The sequence below is a fragment of the Chiloscyllium plagiosum genome, chromosome 9 (genome assembly GCF_004010195.1).
Source record: "Chiloscyllium plagiosum isolate BGI_BamShark_2017 chromosome 9, ASM401019v2, whole genome shotgun sequence".
Classification (NCBI taxonomy): domain Eukaryota; kingdom Metazoa; phylum Chordata; class Chondrichthyes; order Orectolobiformes; family Hemiscylliidae; genus Chiloscyllium; species Chiloscyllium plagiosum.
This window is the reverse complement of record NC_057718.1, coordinates 105,141,529-105,159,034: the sequence shown is the minus strand read 5'-3', so window position 1 is coordinate 105,159,034 and position 17,506 is coordinate 105,141,529. Positions and strand designations below refer to the sequence as shown.

Sequence of the window (17,506 nt, the reverse complement as noted above, 5' to 3'; positions counted from 1 at the left end):
CAGGTTATTGGTCATGGAGTACTAACACCAGCGCAGGTTATTGGTCATGGAGTACAAACAGCAGCGCAGGTTATTGGTCATGGGGTACTAAACACAGCGCAGGTTATTGGTAATGGAGTACTAATGCCAGCGCAGGTTATTGGTCATGGAGTACTAATACCAGCGCAGGTTATTGGTCATGGAGTACTAACAGTGGCGCAGGATATTGGTCATGGAGTACTAACACTAGCGCAGGTTATTGGTAATGGAGTACTAACACCAGCGCAGGTTATTGGTCATGGAGTACAAACACCAGTGCAGGTTATTGGTAATGGAATACTAACACAGCGCAGGTTATTGGTCATGGAGTACTAACACCAGCGCAGGTTATTGGTCATGGAGTACTAATACCAGCGCAGGTTATTGGTCATTGAGTACTAATACCAGCTCAGGTTATTGGTAATGGAGTACTAACGGCAGCGCAGGTTATTGGTCATGGAGTACTAACACCAGCACAGGTTATTGGCCCACTTATGTGCTGTAGATTCAATACACAATTTGGTGTAATTGACCCTAATGACTGAACATAATTTCTGCTGCAGTAATTATGGTCCAAGAACATACTACTTTTGTTAAATACAGATACAAACTTTAAGAGATGTATCCCATTTTTCACAAGTAATTCATAAATTAATTCAACAATCACATCAACAAGGTGCGAAACAGCAAGATGCTCAAACCAACAATGTTGAAATCAATGTTTATGGACAATGATCAAGGTTTTCGTTAACCCAGCATTATCAGCTGTCTATTTTAAACATCGTCATTCCAAGGTGAGGGGACTGGGCTTTATAGATCACTATTGCAGACCTTTAAACTAGTTAAACTTAGAAGCAGACCAAGGTAAAGGGAACAGTGGAGCAAAGTCAAAATAATGGAAAACTTATTTAATATCCAGATCTTAAGGGGCCAATAATTCAAGAGAACAAGAAGTAAAGTGAAGGCAGTACTAATTGAAGTTAAACTTCAGACAAAGCGAAGAAAGAACACATCTTGACAGTTAAAGCAAAACAAAGAAAAAAAACTGAAAAGAAGGAAGTACTTTAAAAAGTACTTGGATGAGCACTTGAAATGTCATAACATTCGAGGCTACGTTTCCCTCCCCATCTCTTTCCACTAAGACCGTTCCCTCAGTGACCACCTGGTCAGGTCCACGCACGCCCAACAACCCACCCTCCCTTCCTGGCACCCAGACCTGTCACCGCAGGAAGTGCAAAACCTGCGCCCACACCTCCTCCCTCACCTCCATCCAAGGCCCCAAAGGAGCCTTCCATATCCATCAAAGTTTTACCTACACATTCACCAATATCATTTATTGTATCCGTTGCTCCCGATGAAGTCTCCTCTACACTGGGGAGACTGGGCGCCTCCTAGCAGAGCGCTTTAGGGAACATCTCCGGGACACCCACACCAATCAGCCCCACCATCTTGTGGCCCAACATTTCAACTCGCCCTCCCACTCTGCTGAGGACATGCAAGTCCTGGGCCTCCTCCACCGCCGCTCCCTCACCACCTGACACCTGGAGGAACAGCGCCTCATCTTCTGCCTCAGAACACTTCAATCCCAGGGCATCAATGTGGACTTCACTATCTCTCCACCCCAGAGGCTCCCTGCCTTCATTCCTGATGAAAGGCTTTTGCCCAAAACGTCGATTTTCCTGCTCCTCAGATACTGCCTGACCTGCTGTGCTTTTTCAGCACCACTCTAATCTAGACTCTGATTTCCAGCATCTGCAGTCCTCACTTTTGCCTATTCGAGGTTCTAGGCCTAGGAATGGAAAGTGCAACTTGTTGAGATTTAGAGAAGATTTTGTCGGTGCAGACTCGATGGACCAAAGGGCTTCTTCTACACTGTATGATTCTTATAATGCATGATGCTTATAAAGGAGTTATCAGGTTTAGTAGAAGAAATGCTACAGTTGGGAGGGGATGGAAATTAAATATTGATTCACAACAACTAAACAGATCAAACAGTAACTGGGACAGTGGATACGGTGGATGCTGGGACAGCGAATAAATTTAAGGAAGAGTTAGACAGATTCTTAATTGGTAATGGGTTGAAGGGATATGGGGAGAAGGCAGGAAAATGCGAGTGAGGAGCAGAGTGAATGATTGAATGGCAGAGCAGACTAAATTGGCCAGAATGGCCTAATTCTGCTCCTATACCTTATGAACTTATGAGGATGAAAATTGTGCAGAAAAATATGAAAATCGCAGACCAGCTGAAAGGACTTGATCTGCATGGTTGTTTCAAACAAGCCTGCCTGATCCCAAAAGGTGTAGCACAGGCAGTTGTCCAAGAATTTAAAAAGATCAACCTGTCAGAAATGAACATTTGCTCAGGTTACGCTTTAACTTGCTGTATTCAAAAGTTGATTATTTCAAATAACTTGAACACAATCTGCACAATATGAGGATATTACTTCTAACAATAGTAAAAGGGTAAGAGAGCTGGCTATTCAACTACGTTTCACATCACTGCAGCTGAATTCTTGCTTGCAGAAATAGCAAGTTCACAGCCATTAGGAGCAAATGTACAAATTTTCTCAACTATTCAACAAAGGGCTCTATTAGACAAGTTCTTACCGTGGTTGTGTACAACTGGTGCAAGTGTTTGGTTTAGTCCATCCTTCAGTGGGCAGATTTTCTTGCACTTCTCATGAATCTTTTGTCGCTAGAAATGAGAATCACATTAAACGTGATTAAACAATTCCACAAAACAATGCTCAAAATTTAAAATCTTGACAAGGTAAGTAATATTGTTGGTTTAGTGAACATTACGTTTTGTTTTTGGATCCAGATTTGAATGATTTGAGAGAATCATAGAATTTAATTCTGTCAAACAAGCTGTTTTCATTAATATTCTGCAAGATTTTTTTCAAAAATATTGTTTGTTAGAAAGAGTTATTCAAGCAGGTGTGTGTCTACAGATATCTAATGAATAATTGCTGGGCACTACAGATTTAGTACTGCTGAAAAACGATACTTTGTCAAACCACTTTTTGAATCATAGAATACCTGAAGTGTGGGAAGGAGACCATTCAGCCTGTTGAGTCTGCACCAATCCTCCGAAGAGCATCCCGCCCAGACTCAATCCCTCCACTCTGGCCATATTACCTACAATTACCATGGCTAATCCACCTCGCCTGCACATACCTGGACACTATGGACAATTTAGCATGGCCAATCCACCCTAACCTGCACATTGAGGTGTACATCATGGAAACAGACCTTTCAGTCCAACCCGTCCATGCTGACCAGATATCCCAACCCAATCTAATCCCACCTACCAGCATCCGGCCCATATCCCTCCAAACTCTTCCTATTCATATACCCATTCAAATGCCTTTTAAATGTTGCAATTGTACTAACCTCAACGGAGGAGAAAGTGAGGTCTGCAGATGCTGGAGATCAAAGTTGAAACTTTATTGCTGGAACAGCACAGCAGGTCAGGCAGCATCCAGGGAACAGGAGATTCGACGTTTCGGGCACAGGCCCTTCTTCAGGAATCATTCCTGAAGAAGGGCCTGTGTAAATCTTTTCTGAACCCTTTCAAGGTTTACAACATCCTTCCTATAGGAAGGAGACCAGAATTACCCACAATATTCCAAAAGTGGCCTAACCAATATCCTGTACAGCCGCAACATCACCTCCCAACTCCTGTACTCAGTACTCTGACCAATACAGGAAAGCATACCAAATGCCTTCTTCACTATCCTATCTACCTGAGACTCCATTTTCAATGAGCTTTGAACCTGCACTCCAAGGTCTCTTTGTTCAGCAACACTCCCTCGGACCTTACCATTAAGTGTTTAAGTCCTGCTAAGATTTGTTTTCCCAAAATGCAGCACCTCGCATTTATCTGAATTAAACTCCATCTGCCACTTCTCAGGAGGAAACCTGGTGGAAACTCACGCAGACATAGGGAGAATATGCAAACTCTACAGGGCCAGTCACCTGAGGGTGGAATTGAACCCTGAGTCCCTGGCACAGTGAGGCAGTAGTACTAACCACTGAGCCACGGTGCCACCTTTTTGGTTTGACATCAATCTGTTTGGACATGTTCAGAGAAACACAGATTTATAGCACAAAGAGAGCCCTTCAGCCCATTATGTCCACATTGGTCAGAAACAACCACCTAACTATCCTAATTCATTTTCCAGAACTTGGCCTGTAGCCTTGTACACTGGATATTGCAAAGGCACATCTAAATACTTATTCAATGTGATGAGGGTTACTGCTTCTCCTGCCCTTACAGGCAGTGAGTTCCAGATTCTCACCAGCCTCTGGGTGAAAAAGCAATTCCTCAAATCTCATTTAAACCTTCTGACCCTTACCTTCTATCTCTGCCCCACACTGGTCTTTGATCCCTCCACCAGAGGGAAAGGTTACTTCCTGTTTATTCTTTGATGTCACTAGTTTTGTAGATCTCAATCATGAGTTTCCTCCATCTCCCCTGCTCTGAGGAAAACAACCCCAGTCTGTCCAATCTGTCTTCATAACTGAAACTCTCCAGCTCAGGCAACATTCTGGTAAATCTCTTCCATACCCTCTCCATTGCAATCGCACCCCTCCCATCATATCGATTCCAGAACTGCATAATCTAAATGTGGCCTAACCAATGTTTTATATAGTTCCACCATAACCTCCCTGCTCTTAAACTCTACCCCTCAACTAATAAAGGCCAGTATCCCCATACGCCTTCTCAGCCACTTTACCCATCTGTCTTGATACCTTAAGAAACTAGTGTACATGCACACAAGGTCTCTCTGAACCTCCGAGCAATCCAGAACTCTACCATTCATCATGTATCCCCTTGCCTGTTGGTCCTGCACAAGTGCATTGCCTCACATTTATCTGCAATGAATTCCATTTGCCATTGATCAGATCGTGACCAGCCTGAATTTGTCCTCCTCACTACTTAATTATCCCATCAATGTTTGTATCATATGCAAACTTAATGATCAGTCCGCCCACATTCACATCTAAATCATTGATTTCAACCATAAACAACAAAAGGTCCAACACTGACCCCTGTGGGACACCACTGGACACAGACTTCCAGACAAAAAAAAAGACTCAATACTCACCCTTTGCTTCCTGCCACTCAGCCAACTGTGGAGCCAAGTTGCCTCATTTCCCTGGATCGCATGGGTTCTTATCTTCACTATCTTCCAGGAGGAACCTTATCAAAAGCCTTGCTGAAGACCAGGTAGACTACATCAAAAGCATTGCCCTCATCTACACATCTGGATATCCCTTAAAAATTCAATCAAGTTGGTCAGACATAACTTCTCCTTACCAAAACCATGCTGACTGTTCTGGATTAATCCCTGCCTCTCCAAATGCAGATTAATTATGTCTCTCAGAAGTGCTTCTAATAGTCAACCCACCACTGAGGTTAGACTAACACGCCTTTGGGGCAGGTCGGACTTGAATCTGGTCCTTCTGGACCACAAGGACCTTTCGTCATGCATTCATTGGCACAATTTGCAAACACAGGCCAGTGTGATGAGGAACCGACATTTCATACTATATCACAACACAGTGCTGATTGGCTGACAAGGGGCACCCTGATGAGACCATAAGACATAGGAGTGGAAGTAAGGCCATTCGGACCATCGAGTCCACTCCACCATTCAATCTTGGCTGATGGGCATTTCACTTACCGGCACTCTCCCTATAGCTCTTAATTCCTTGTGATATCAAGAATTTATCAATCTCTGCCTTGAAGACATTTAACATCCCGGCCTCCACTGCGCTCCATGGCAATGAATTCCACAGGCCCACCACACTCTGGCTGAAGAAATGTCTCCTCATTTCCATTCTAAATTTACCCCCTTTAATTTTAAGGCTGAGCCCACAGAGCCTAATCTCCCCGTCTTAACAGAAACAACTTCCCAGCATCCACCCTTTCTAAGCCAAGCATTATCTTGTAAGTTGTTATTAGATCTCCCCATAACCTTCTAAACTCTAATGAATACAATCCCAGGGTCCTCAGCCGTTCATCCTATGTTAGGCCTACCATTCCAGGGACCATCCGTGTGAATCTCGGCTGGACACGCTCCAGTGCCAGTATGTCCTTCCTGAGGTGTGGAGCCCTAAATTGGACACAGTATTCTAAATGGGGCCTAACTAGAGCTTTATAAAGTCTCAGAAGTATATCACTGCTTTTATATTCCAACCCTCTTGAGATAAATGACAACATTACATTCGCTTTCTTAATCACGGACTCAACCTGCAAATCAACCTTTAGGGAATCCTGGACCTAGCACTCCCAGATACCTCTTTGGCTTTATGAATTTTCTCACCGTTTAGAAAATAGTCCTTGCCTGTATTCTTTTTTCCAAAGTGCAAGACCTTGCATTTGCTCACGTTGAATTTCATCAGCCATTTCCTGGACCACTCTCCTAAATCTGTCTGCATCCTCCCCACCTCCTCAGTACTACCTGCCTGTCCACCTAACTTCGTATCATTGGCGAACTTCGCCAGAATGCCCCAGTCCCTTCATCCAGATCATTAATATATAAAGTGAACAGCTGCAGCCCCAACACTGGCTCCACTTGTCACTAGCTGCCATTCCGAAAAAGTACCTTTTATCCCAACTCTCTGCCTTCTGTCAGACAGCCAATCCTCAATCCATGCCAGTAGCTCACCTCGAACACCACAGGCTCTCACCTTACTCAGTAACCTTCCGTGAGGCACCTTATCAAAGGCCTTTTGGAAGTCTAGGTAGATAACATCCACTGGGTTTCCCTGGTCTAACCTACTTGTTACCTCTTCAAAGAATTGTAAAAGGTTTGTCAGGCATGACCTCCCCTTACTAAATCCATGCTGACCATGCACTTCGAAGAATTTAGAAATCTCATCCTTAATCATGGATTCTAGAATTTTACCTACAACCGAGGTTAGGCTAATCGGCCGATAATTTTCCATCTTTTGTCTTGAACAAAAGGGGGTTACAGCAGCGATTTTCCAATCATCTGTGACTTGCTCTGACTCTAGTGATTTTTGAAAGATCACAACTAACGCCTCCGCTATTTCCTCAGCCACCTCCCTCAGAACTCTAGAATGTAGCCCATCGGGGCCAGGAGATTTATCAATTTTTAGATCTTTTAGCTTTTCTACCTATGATAGATAGAGGCGTTGCATGGAGAATGCAGCTGTTAGATAACTACTTATAGTTAGCTGTCAAGCTTTGTTTAAAATTAGGTAGGTTGACTCTGATTGAGAAATGAACCACCGAATGGTTGTCACCTGTAGTGCTGAGGTGTACCATGGCACAAAGTGTGTTTTTTTTTCAGTCTACACAGGTGATGTACTTTTCTATCTGACTGCATAGGTCTCAGAGGTCCATAGGTGGCAGCAACTTCCAGAACAGAAGCTAATACAGCCATAAGCATGCCAATGCCAATCACCATGCATGGAATCTTGGAGCACGCAGCTTGAGAAGGAACGTAGGCTGTGTGTATTAATGTAAGCAGCTTCTGGTATGTGCAACTGTGCCACTCTGTGAGCCCTGCTGATTATCTTAAATTGGTTGTCAGCATTATCCTTAGCACACCCTGGATTATTTTGCCAATGTTGTCCAATTGCACAGTCATACCTAATGTTTAATACTGTGTTTGCAAGCATGGGTTAGTTGGATACAAATCAGTAAGCCTGTTGTGAATGGCTAAGGGAATATGCCATTTTATACAATCGCCAGTTTTTGAGAATACATAGCTTAGATGATGCTGAAATTAGTATGCGTAGTAGGCAGAATGCCTCTTTGGCTTGACAGACACATCCTGTCAATGGCAAACTTGTACATTCTCCATGGCAATAGTTCTACCAATTAGAATACTCTTGCCAATCAGCCAGCATTCTCCTCTCATGCATGTTGTTTTCTCTATACATTGATATAGCTTGTGAATTTCTCTGATGAATGCAAAACATATAAATTCAACAAAATGTGTCTTTTTCAGCAGTACTCAAGATACAAGTGTTGCAAAATGCTGAAGTAAGGTTCTGACTGCTACCAATCCTTACCAAAGTCATATCGTGTAGGTAGGGAGCAAAGTGATCCTTGGCGATTAGTGGGAGGTAGAAGGAAGGCATAACTTCGGTCTCCATAAAATCCAGTCCCCATGTTTTTGTGAAGAAATCAGATTCCCTTTTGGACAGTCTTGGGTCATTCAGTGCTGCTGGAAGGTTCACTTTGGAATGATACACAGTCCACCGATGCTGATCTGCCACCACTGATGGGCTGTCGCATAAACTGCTAGAATCGCCTGTAAAGACAGAACGTGTTACTGACGTTATAGCAAATTAAGAACTTGAATAACTTTACAGAAAGTAGTTGTCAGAGATTGAACCCATCATTGCACTTTAACAAGAAAACTGCATACTTCAAACCACTTTTTCTCCCCATGTGATAGCACTTGCCAGTTAAGCAGACACTCTGGCTTATGGCAACACTAAAATGGACGGGAAAACTAGAGCAGAGGAACCAATACACATTACTTTATCAGAAATTACTGATTTGTATTAGACAAGATTCTTACAATGCTTGGGTTGAGAAACAATTTACAAGGATGTTGCCAGGGTTGGAAGATTTGAGCTACAGGGAGAGACTGAACAGGCTGGGATGTTTTCCCTGGAGCGTCGGAGGCTGAGGGGTGACCTTATAGAGGTTTATAAAATCATGAGGGGCATGGATAGGGTAAATAGACAAGGCCTTTTCCCTGGGGTGGGGGAGTCATAGAACATTACAGTGCAATACAGGACATTCAGCCCTTGGCACCGACCTATGGAACCAATCTGAAGCCTATCTAACCTACACTATTCCATTTACATCTATATGTCTATTCAAAGACCATTTAAATGCCCTTAAAGTTGGCGAGTCTACTAGTGTTGTGGGCAGGCCGTTCCACGCCCCTACTACTGAGTAAAGTAACTACCTCTGACATCTGTCCAATGTCTACCACCCTTAAGTTTAAAGTTATGTCCCCTTGTGCTAGCCATCACCATCTGAGGAAAAAGGCTCTCACTGTCCAACCTATCTAACCCTCTGATTATCCCATACGTCTCAATTAAGTCATTGCTCAACCTTCTTCTCTCTAACAAAAACAGTCTCATGCCCCTCAGCCTTTCCTCATAAGACCTTCCCTCTATACCAGGCAACATCCTAGTAAATCTCCTCTGAACTCTTTGCAAACCTTCCACATCCTTCCTATAATGTAACTGTACAAAATACTCCAAAAGCAGCCACACCAGAGTTTTGTACAGCTGCAACACGACCTCATGGCTCTGAAACTCAATCCCTCTACCAATAAAAGCTAACACACTACAAGCCTTCTTAACAACCCTAAATGGCAGCTTTTCAGGATCTATGATAGGAATTATTATTATTTGAATTGGCCATGCTAAATTGCCCATTGTGTTTGGTGCATTAGTCAGAGGGAAATGGGTCTGGGTGGATTACTCTTCGGAGGGTCAGTGTGGACTTGTTGGGTTGAAGGGCCTGTTTCCACACTGTAGGGAATCTAATTACACTATGTACATGGACAGTGACATCTCTGCTCATCGACATATACCAAGAATCTTACTATTAGCCCAATACTCTCTATTGCTGTTGCTCCTTCAAAAGTGAATCACCTCACACTTTTACACATTAAACTCCATTTGACACCTCACAGCCCAGCTCTGCAGCTTACCTGTGTTCCTCTGTAACCTGCAACATCCTTCAGCACTATCCACAACTCCACTGACCTTAGTGTCATCTGCAAATTTACTAACCCATCCTTCTATGCCCTCATCCAGATCATTTATAAAAATGACAAACAGCAGTGGCCCCTAACAGATTCTTGCTGTACATCACTAGTAACTGAATTCCAGGATGAACATTTCTCATCAACCACCACTCTCTGTCTTCTTTCAGCTGGTAAATTTCCGATCCAAACCACTAAATCATCCTCAATCCCATGCCTCCATATTTTCTGCAATAGCATACCGTGGGAAACCTTATCAAACGTCTTACTGAAATCCATATACGCCACATCAACCACTTTAACTGTTTGGTCACCTTCTCAAATAACTCATTTAGGTCTGTTAGGCACAACCTATCCTTCACAAAACTGTGTTCATTATCCCTAATCAACTTATTCCTTTCTAGACGATTAAAAATCCTGTCTCTTATAATCTTTTCCTACACTTTACCCACAACTGAAGTAAGGCTCACTGCTCCATAATTACCAGGGTTATCTCTACTCCATTTGTTGAACAAGGGAACAACATTTGCTATCCTTCAGTCTTCTGGCACTATTCCTGTAGACAATGACGACATAAAGATCAAAGCCAATGGCTCTGCAATCTCTCCCCTGGCTTCCCAAAGAATCCTAGGATAAATCCCATCTGGCCCAGGGGATTTATCTATTTTCACACTTTCCAGAATTGCTAACATCTCCTCCTTGTGGACCCCAATCCTGTCTAGCCTAGTAGCCTGTATCTCAGTATTCTCCTCGACAACATTGTCTTTTTCCAATGTGAATACCAATGCATAATATTCATTTAGCACCTCTCCTATCTCCTCGGGCTCCACGCACAACTTCCCACTTCAATTCTTGATTGGCCCTAATCTTACTCTAGTCATTCTTTTATTCCTGATATACCTATAGAAAGCCTTCGGTTTTTACTTGATCATATCTGCCAACAACTTCTCATGTTCCTTCTGGCTCTTCTTAGTTCTCTCTTTCGGTCTTTCTGGCTAACTTGTAACTCTAACTGAGTCTTCACGTCTCATCCTCGGGCAACTGCCTGTGTGGAGTTTGCATATTCTCCCCGTGTCTGCGTGGATTTCCTCTGTGTGCCCCGGTTTCTTCCCATAATCCAAAAATGTGCAGGCCAGGTGAATTGGCCACGCTATATTGTCCATAGCGTTAGGTGCATTAGTCGGGGGTAAATGTACTGTAATGGGTCTGGGTGGGTTACTCTTTGCAGTGTCGGTGTGGACTTGTTCAGCCAAAGGGCCTGTTTCCACACTGGAGGGAATTTAACCGAACCGAATCCTAACATAGGCCTTCTTCTTCCTCTTGACAAGAGATTCAACGTCTTGAGTAAACCACAGCTCCCTCACTCGACCACTTCCTCCCTGCCTGACAGGCATATACTTATCAAGGACACACAGTAGCTGGTCCTTGAATAAGCTCCACATTTCAATTGTGCCCATCCCCTGCAGTTTCCTTCCACATTCTATGCATCCTAAATCTTGCCTACTTGCATCATAATTGCCTTTCCCCCAGTACAACTCTTGCCCTTGGGTTATATACTTAACCCTTTCCATCGCTAAAGTAAACATAACCGAATTGTGGTCAATATCACCAAAGTGCTCACCTACCTCCAAATCTATCACCTGGCCAGGTTCATTACCCAGTACCAAATCCAATGTAGCCTTGCTCCTTGTTGGCCTGTCTACATACTGTATCAGGAAACCATCCTGCACACATTGGACAAAAACCGATCCATCTAAAGTACTCGAATTACTGTATTCCCAGTCAATATTTGGAAAATTAAAGACCCCATAACAACTACCCTGTTACTCTCACCCCTATTGAGGATCATCTTTGCAATCCTTTCCTCTCCATCCATGAAACTATTCGGAGGCCTATAGAAAACTCCCAACAGGGTGACCTCTCCTTTCCTATTGCTAACCTCAGCCCATATTACCTCAGTAGACAAGTCCTCAAACGTCCTTCCTGCTACCGTAATTCTGTACTTGACTAACAATGCCACACCTCCCCCTCTTTTACCATTTTCTCTGTTTTTACTGGAACATCTAAATCCCGGACCTACCATTTCTGTCCCTGCTCTATGTCTCCGAAATGACCACAACATCGAAGTCCCAGGTATCAACCCATGCTGCAAGTTCACCTACCTTATTCCAGATGCTCCTGGTGTTGAAGTAGACACACCTTCCTGCTTGGCGGTACACTCTGGCAACCTTGAAACCATGTTTCTCACCTCAGTAGTCTCAAACTCCTGGACACTGGAGCTACAATTTAGGTGTCACCCCCCCCCCCCCCCGCTGCATTAGTTTAAACCCGCCTGAAGAGCGTTAGCAAATATCCCCCCCACCCCAAGATATTGGTACCCCTCTGGTTCAAAACTAGAGGGCATAGGTTTAGGGTGAAAAAGAGAAAGATTTAAAAGGGACCTAAGGGGCAACCTTTTGACGGAGAGGGTGGTGCGTATATGGAATGAGCCGCCAGAGGAAGTGGGGGAGGCTAGTACAACTACAACATTTAAAAGGCATCTGGAAGGGTACATGAATAAGAAGGTTTAGAGGGATATGTGCCAAGTGTTGGCAAATGAGACTAGATTAATTTAGGATATCTGGTCAGCATGGACAAGTTAAGTCAAAGGGCCTGTTTCCATACTGTACGTCTGTGATTCTAATGAGCAATAATTCAAACTATGCATATTGTTACTGAACTAAAACAGTGTTTTAGCAGCAATCAAAATATTTGTGTTTGTGCAGAAACTGTTAACGTCAAGCACATTTTAAATAATGGATTGAAAATTGTGACAAATTTAATTGAAGTAGGGAAATCTATCATTTCAGACATGATCTGATCAGATCTCTCACCAGACTGGTTCTTGAAGGAGCAAGACAATTGTACATCTAATGAAAGTTGAACATTGTGAACAGCAGATGAAGTGACATGGCAACCAACGGTTACAAACTCAAGACAGAAGTCAGTGTATTTTACAGTCCCATTTTGAGTCCAATTATAAGAAAATGAGTACCACAGATGGTGGAGATCAGAGTCGAAGAGTGTGATGCTAGAAAAGCACAGCCGGTCAGGCAGCATCCGAGGAGCAGGAGAATCGATGTTTCAAGCATAAGCCCTTCATGAGGTATGAAGCCTGTGGCTCATGGGGGCTGAGAGATAAATGGGAGAGGGGTGGGGCTGGGAAGGAAGGTACCTGAGAATATAATAGGTAGATAGAGGTGGGGGTGAAGATGATAGGTCGGACAGGAGCATGGAACGGATAGGTGGGAAGGAAGATGGACAGGTGCATAGAACACAGAATATAGAACATTACAGCGCAGTACAGGCTCTCACCCTGAAACCAATCTGAAGCCCATCTAACCTACACTATTCCATTATCATCCATATATTTATTCAATGACCATTTAAATACCCTTAAAGTTGACAAGTATACTACTGTTGCAGTAGGACAGGTCAAAAGGGCAGTGTCGAGTTGGAAGGTTGGACCTGTGATGAGATGGGGGGAGGGGAGATGAGGAAACTGGTGAAATCCACATTGATCCCATGTGGTTGGAGGGAGACAAGGCTGAAGATGAGCTGTTCTTCTTCCAGGCATAGGGTTTGGCAGTGGAGGCGGCCCAGGACTTGCATGTTCTTAGTGGAGTGGGAGGGGGAGTTAAAGTGTTTGGCAACAGGGCGGTGGGGTTGTTTAGTGCATGTGCCCCAGAGATGTTCTCTGAAACTTTCCAACTCAGCACTGTCCTACTGAACTGTCCTGTCCATCTATGTGCTTCACCCTCCTCTCCAAACTATCATCCTCACCCCCACCTTCATCTACCTGTCGCATTCCCAGCTACCTTCCACCCCCAGCCCCAATTCCCATCCCATTTATCTCTCAGCCCCCTTGGCCCACAAGCCTCATTCCAGAGGAAAGACTTTTGCTCAAAACATTGATTCTCCTGCTCTTCTGATGCTGCCTGACCGGCTGTGCTTTTCCAGCACCACACTCTTCGACTCTTAAGTCCAATTATATTGAATGAGGCCAAACATGGTACAATTTTAGGGCAATTTCCAAATTCTGCAAATGGAGCAATAGATTCTACAGCAATACTGTTATTAAAAATGGAGCTCTTCACCCAAATCCTCTAAATCCTCAAGGTTTCTGTCCTGCAGAATTTCAGGAACACGGTTTCCCCTCCGTATAAGTTCACAAAATCTACACAAAGTAAGCTTACTAAATATTTACAGACAGTACTAAATTTTTAAGTACGTTCATATTGTACTAGAAGGACACACCACCGAAGTGATTTGCTGATTAATCTCATTGTGCCTTTGCTGATTCAAACCAACACCACAGACTGGTAGCTTCATCCTGATCCTGGGCCAGCTGTCTGAAAGAGATTTCCTCTCATTCTAATTCTCCTACCCTACCCCCTTTTTCAAACCTCTGGGAAAAATATAGGTTTATGTTGGAAATTCCCGACAGAGTACCCCAAATTATCCATATGATTCAGGGTGTGCTTTCAGTACGTAGCAAACAGACAGACAGCAAAGGGAATGATAAGATTTTCTTAAAAATTAGATGATAGGATGCACATGTTGCCAGAAAGGCCAGCCCTAATTGCCCTGGGGGTGGTGGTAATGGTGAACTGCCTTCTTGAATTGCTGCAGTCTTGGGGTTACCTGTTGGCTCCTTGGGACAGACATCTGGTAATGATCGAACAGCTTTGAAAGACTTTTTAGATGGGTCCATTTCCTTTTTGAACTTTCCATCACTGCTGCTTGGTCGGAGCACTGGTGGAGAACTATGGCTTGAAGCCATTGTACTTGGGCATCACAAGAAGGTGCCTAGCTGTACAGATAGAAAAGAAAAATAACTTAATTAAAAATAACAAACTTATCTTGCATTTACAGTTTCTCTTGATAGCAATTTCTTGAGTAGGCCATTCGACCTCTCAAGCCTGGTCCAGAATTCATTATGATCATTGCTGTTGATTGAGTTCAATACACTAATCCTGCCCTCCCCATCCCCCCCCCCATTTTGCTTGATCATTTTAACCACAAGTGCTATGTTTACCTCCTGCTCGAGTGGCCTTAACCACTTTCTGCAGCAGTGAATCCCACAGGCCCACCATTCTCTGGGTGAAGACATCTAAAGTAAAATTTTAGTGGGTGTAACGGTCTTGTTTTATTGTTAATTTTCACCAAATGACATGAAATAGAATTTATTTTGACAATGTTTAAACAAAGGAAGTCAGTCAAGCCCTTACATTCCCTATGTGAAAGTGACAGCAGTATCCATAATTCAGTTATATTGCAAACTTAAGGATGTCAAATTTGCTCGCATTTCAAAAACGTGACTCAGATTTTCAAAATATTGATAGGTTTCAATGATACTGCTTATCACATCAGCTGTACAAATGGGGAGTTTTAAGTGAGGTGTTCATTGACCTCAAGTCTAGAAATAATCGAATACAGATATTTTACAGAGAGGGAAGTATGATGATTTGTGAAATAAGAAAAAATTATGTTCTTATATGATGTTTGGATTGAATCACAGAAAATGTACAACATTTACAGCACATAGGAAGCTATTTGCAGGGCAGAAGATAAAACCAAAGCTGAAAATGTGTTGCTGAAAAAGCGCAGCAGGTCAGGCAGCATCCAAGGAACAGGAGAACCGACGTTTCGGGGATAAGCCCTTCTTCAGGAAGATAAAACCAACCAAAGATAAAACTGAATTAATAAATCCAATGTGGTTAGTGACCTGTCTAGAAGTGCATCTGAATTTTTCTCCATGCAGTCTTCTTTAAAACTAAATATATATCTGCAATCAGATCACAATTCTTTTACAATAAAGTTTGATTGATATTCCTCTGCATCCATCACATGACATAGAAACAAGGAGCAGGAGTAAGTCATTCAGCTCCAAGCCTGCTCCATATTCAATAAAACCATGGCGAACCTGAATGTAATCTGAAATCTACATCTCACCCTGACACTTTTCACCCCTTTGCTTAACAAGAAACCATCTACCTTTGTCTTACCAATATTCAATGCCTGCTATCAGCTTTTCAGAAGAGTTCCAAACACTTGTGATACTCAAGGAAAACAAACTTTGAACCAGTGTTTTAAAGGGATTAAGGGTTTGAAGAGTTCAGCATCTCTTTAACACTGATTTCTGAAGAAGGGCTTATGCCCGAAACGTCGATTCTCCTGTTCCCTGGATGCTGCCTGACCTGCTGCGTTTTTCCAGCAACACATTTTCAGCTCTGATCTCCAGCATCTGCAGACCTCACTTTCTCCTTTAACACAAGTTGCCTTGTTTGGCTCAGCAAAAGCAGAAACTCAATCAAACTCAACGTAGCATTGACTTAAAAGGAAAATCAGAAACAAACAATAGTTTTGGGATTCAGACAGTTTAGATATACTCTACAATTAGGCAACCTATACTATAACTGTACCCTCATTTTATTGTTACAGCTATATTACTTCATCAGCGGGCAACAGGAAAATGCCAATTGGTATTTGATGAGAATTTGGAACATACATATTTACAAAATCGTAAATTGACCAAAATGTAAATCATTTCTTTTTAACAGCGTCATAGAGATGTATGGCACAGAAACAGACCTTTCGATCCAAATTGTCCATGACAATCAGATATCCTAAATTAATCTTGTCCAATTTACCAGCATTTGGCCCATATCCTTCTAAACACTTCTTAATCACGTACCCATCCAGATATCTCTCAAATGTTGTAACTGTACCAGTCTCCAACACTTCCTCTGGCAGCTTATTCCTTACACACACCACCCTTTGCTTGAAAAAATTGCCCCTTCAATCTCTTCTTACCTTCAACTGATGATCTCTAGTTTTGGACTCCTCAACCCTGAGGAAAAGATACAGAACATAACAGCGCAGTCCAGGCCCTTTGGCTCTGGATGTTGCACTGACCTGTGGAATCAATCTGAAGCCCATCTAACATACACTATTCCATTCTCATCCATACATTTACCCAATGACCATTTAAATGCCCTTAAAGTTGGTGGGCAGGCCATTCCACGCCCCTACTACTCTGAGTAAAGAAACTATCTCTGACTCTGTCCTATATCTATCACCCCTCAAGTTAAAGCTATGTTCCCTCATGCCAGCGATCACCATCTAAGGTAAAAGGCCCTCGCTGTCCAACCTATCAAACCCTCTGATTATCTCATATATCTCAATTAATTCACCTCTCAATCACCTTCTCCCTAACAAAAACAGCCTCAAGTCCCTCAACATTTCCTCGTAAGACCTTCCCTCCATACAAGGCAACATCCTAATGAATCTCTGAACCTTTTGCAAAGCTTCCACATCCTTCCTACAATGCGGTGACCAGACCTATACGCAGCCCTACCAGAGTTTTGTACAGCTGCAGCATGACCTCATGGCTCTGAAACACAATCTCTCTACCAATAAAAACCAACACACCCTATGCCCTCTTAACAACCGCATCAACCTGGGTGCCAACTTTCAGGAACCTATGTACATGGACACTGAGATCCCTCTGCTCATCCACACTACCAAGAATCTTACCATTACCCCAGTACTCTTTATTCCTATTGCTCCTTCCAAAGTGAATCACCTCACACTTTTACACATTAAACTCCATTTGCCACCTCTCAGTCCAGCTCTGCAGCTTACCTGTGTCCCTCTGTAACCTGCAACATCCC

The 17,506-nt window shown here is 43.0% G+C and overlaps 1 protein-coding gene across 1 annotated transcript in view; it reads right to left on the bottom strand.

Moving 5' to 3' along the window:
• The window catches only part of vps54 (VPS54 subunit of GARP complex), a 76,401-nt gene that overhangs the window by 52,422 nt on the left and 6,473 nt on the right, over window positions 1-17,506 (bottom strand). The window contains exons 2-4 of the mRNA XM_043696707.1: window positions 14,475-14,643; window positions 8,071-8,312; window positions 2,626-2,713 (exon numbers count right to left, since the gene is read on the bottom strand). Coding sequence (XP_043552642.1) covers window positions 2,626-2,713; window positions 8,071-8,312; window positions 14,475-14,613 — 469 coding nt within the window. The 5' untranslated portion in view covers window positions 14,614-14,643. The remainder of the gene's footprint in view (window positions 1-2,625; window positions 2,714-8,070; window positions 8,313-14,474; window positions 14,644-17,506) is intronic.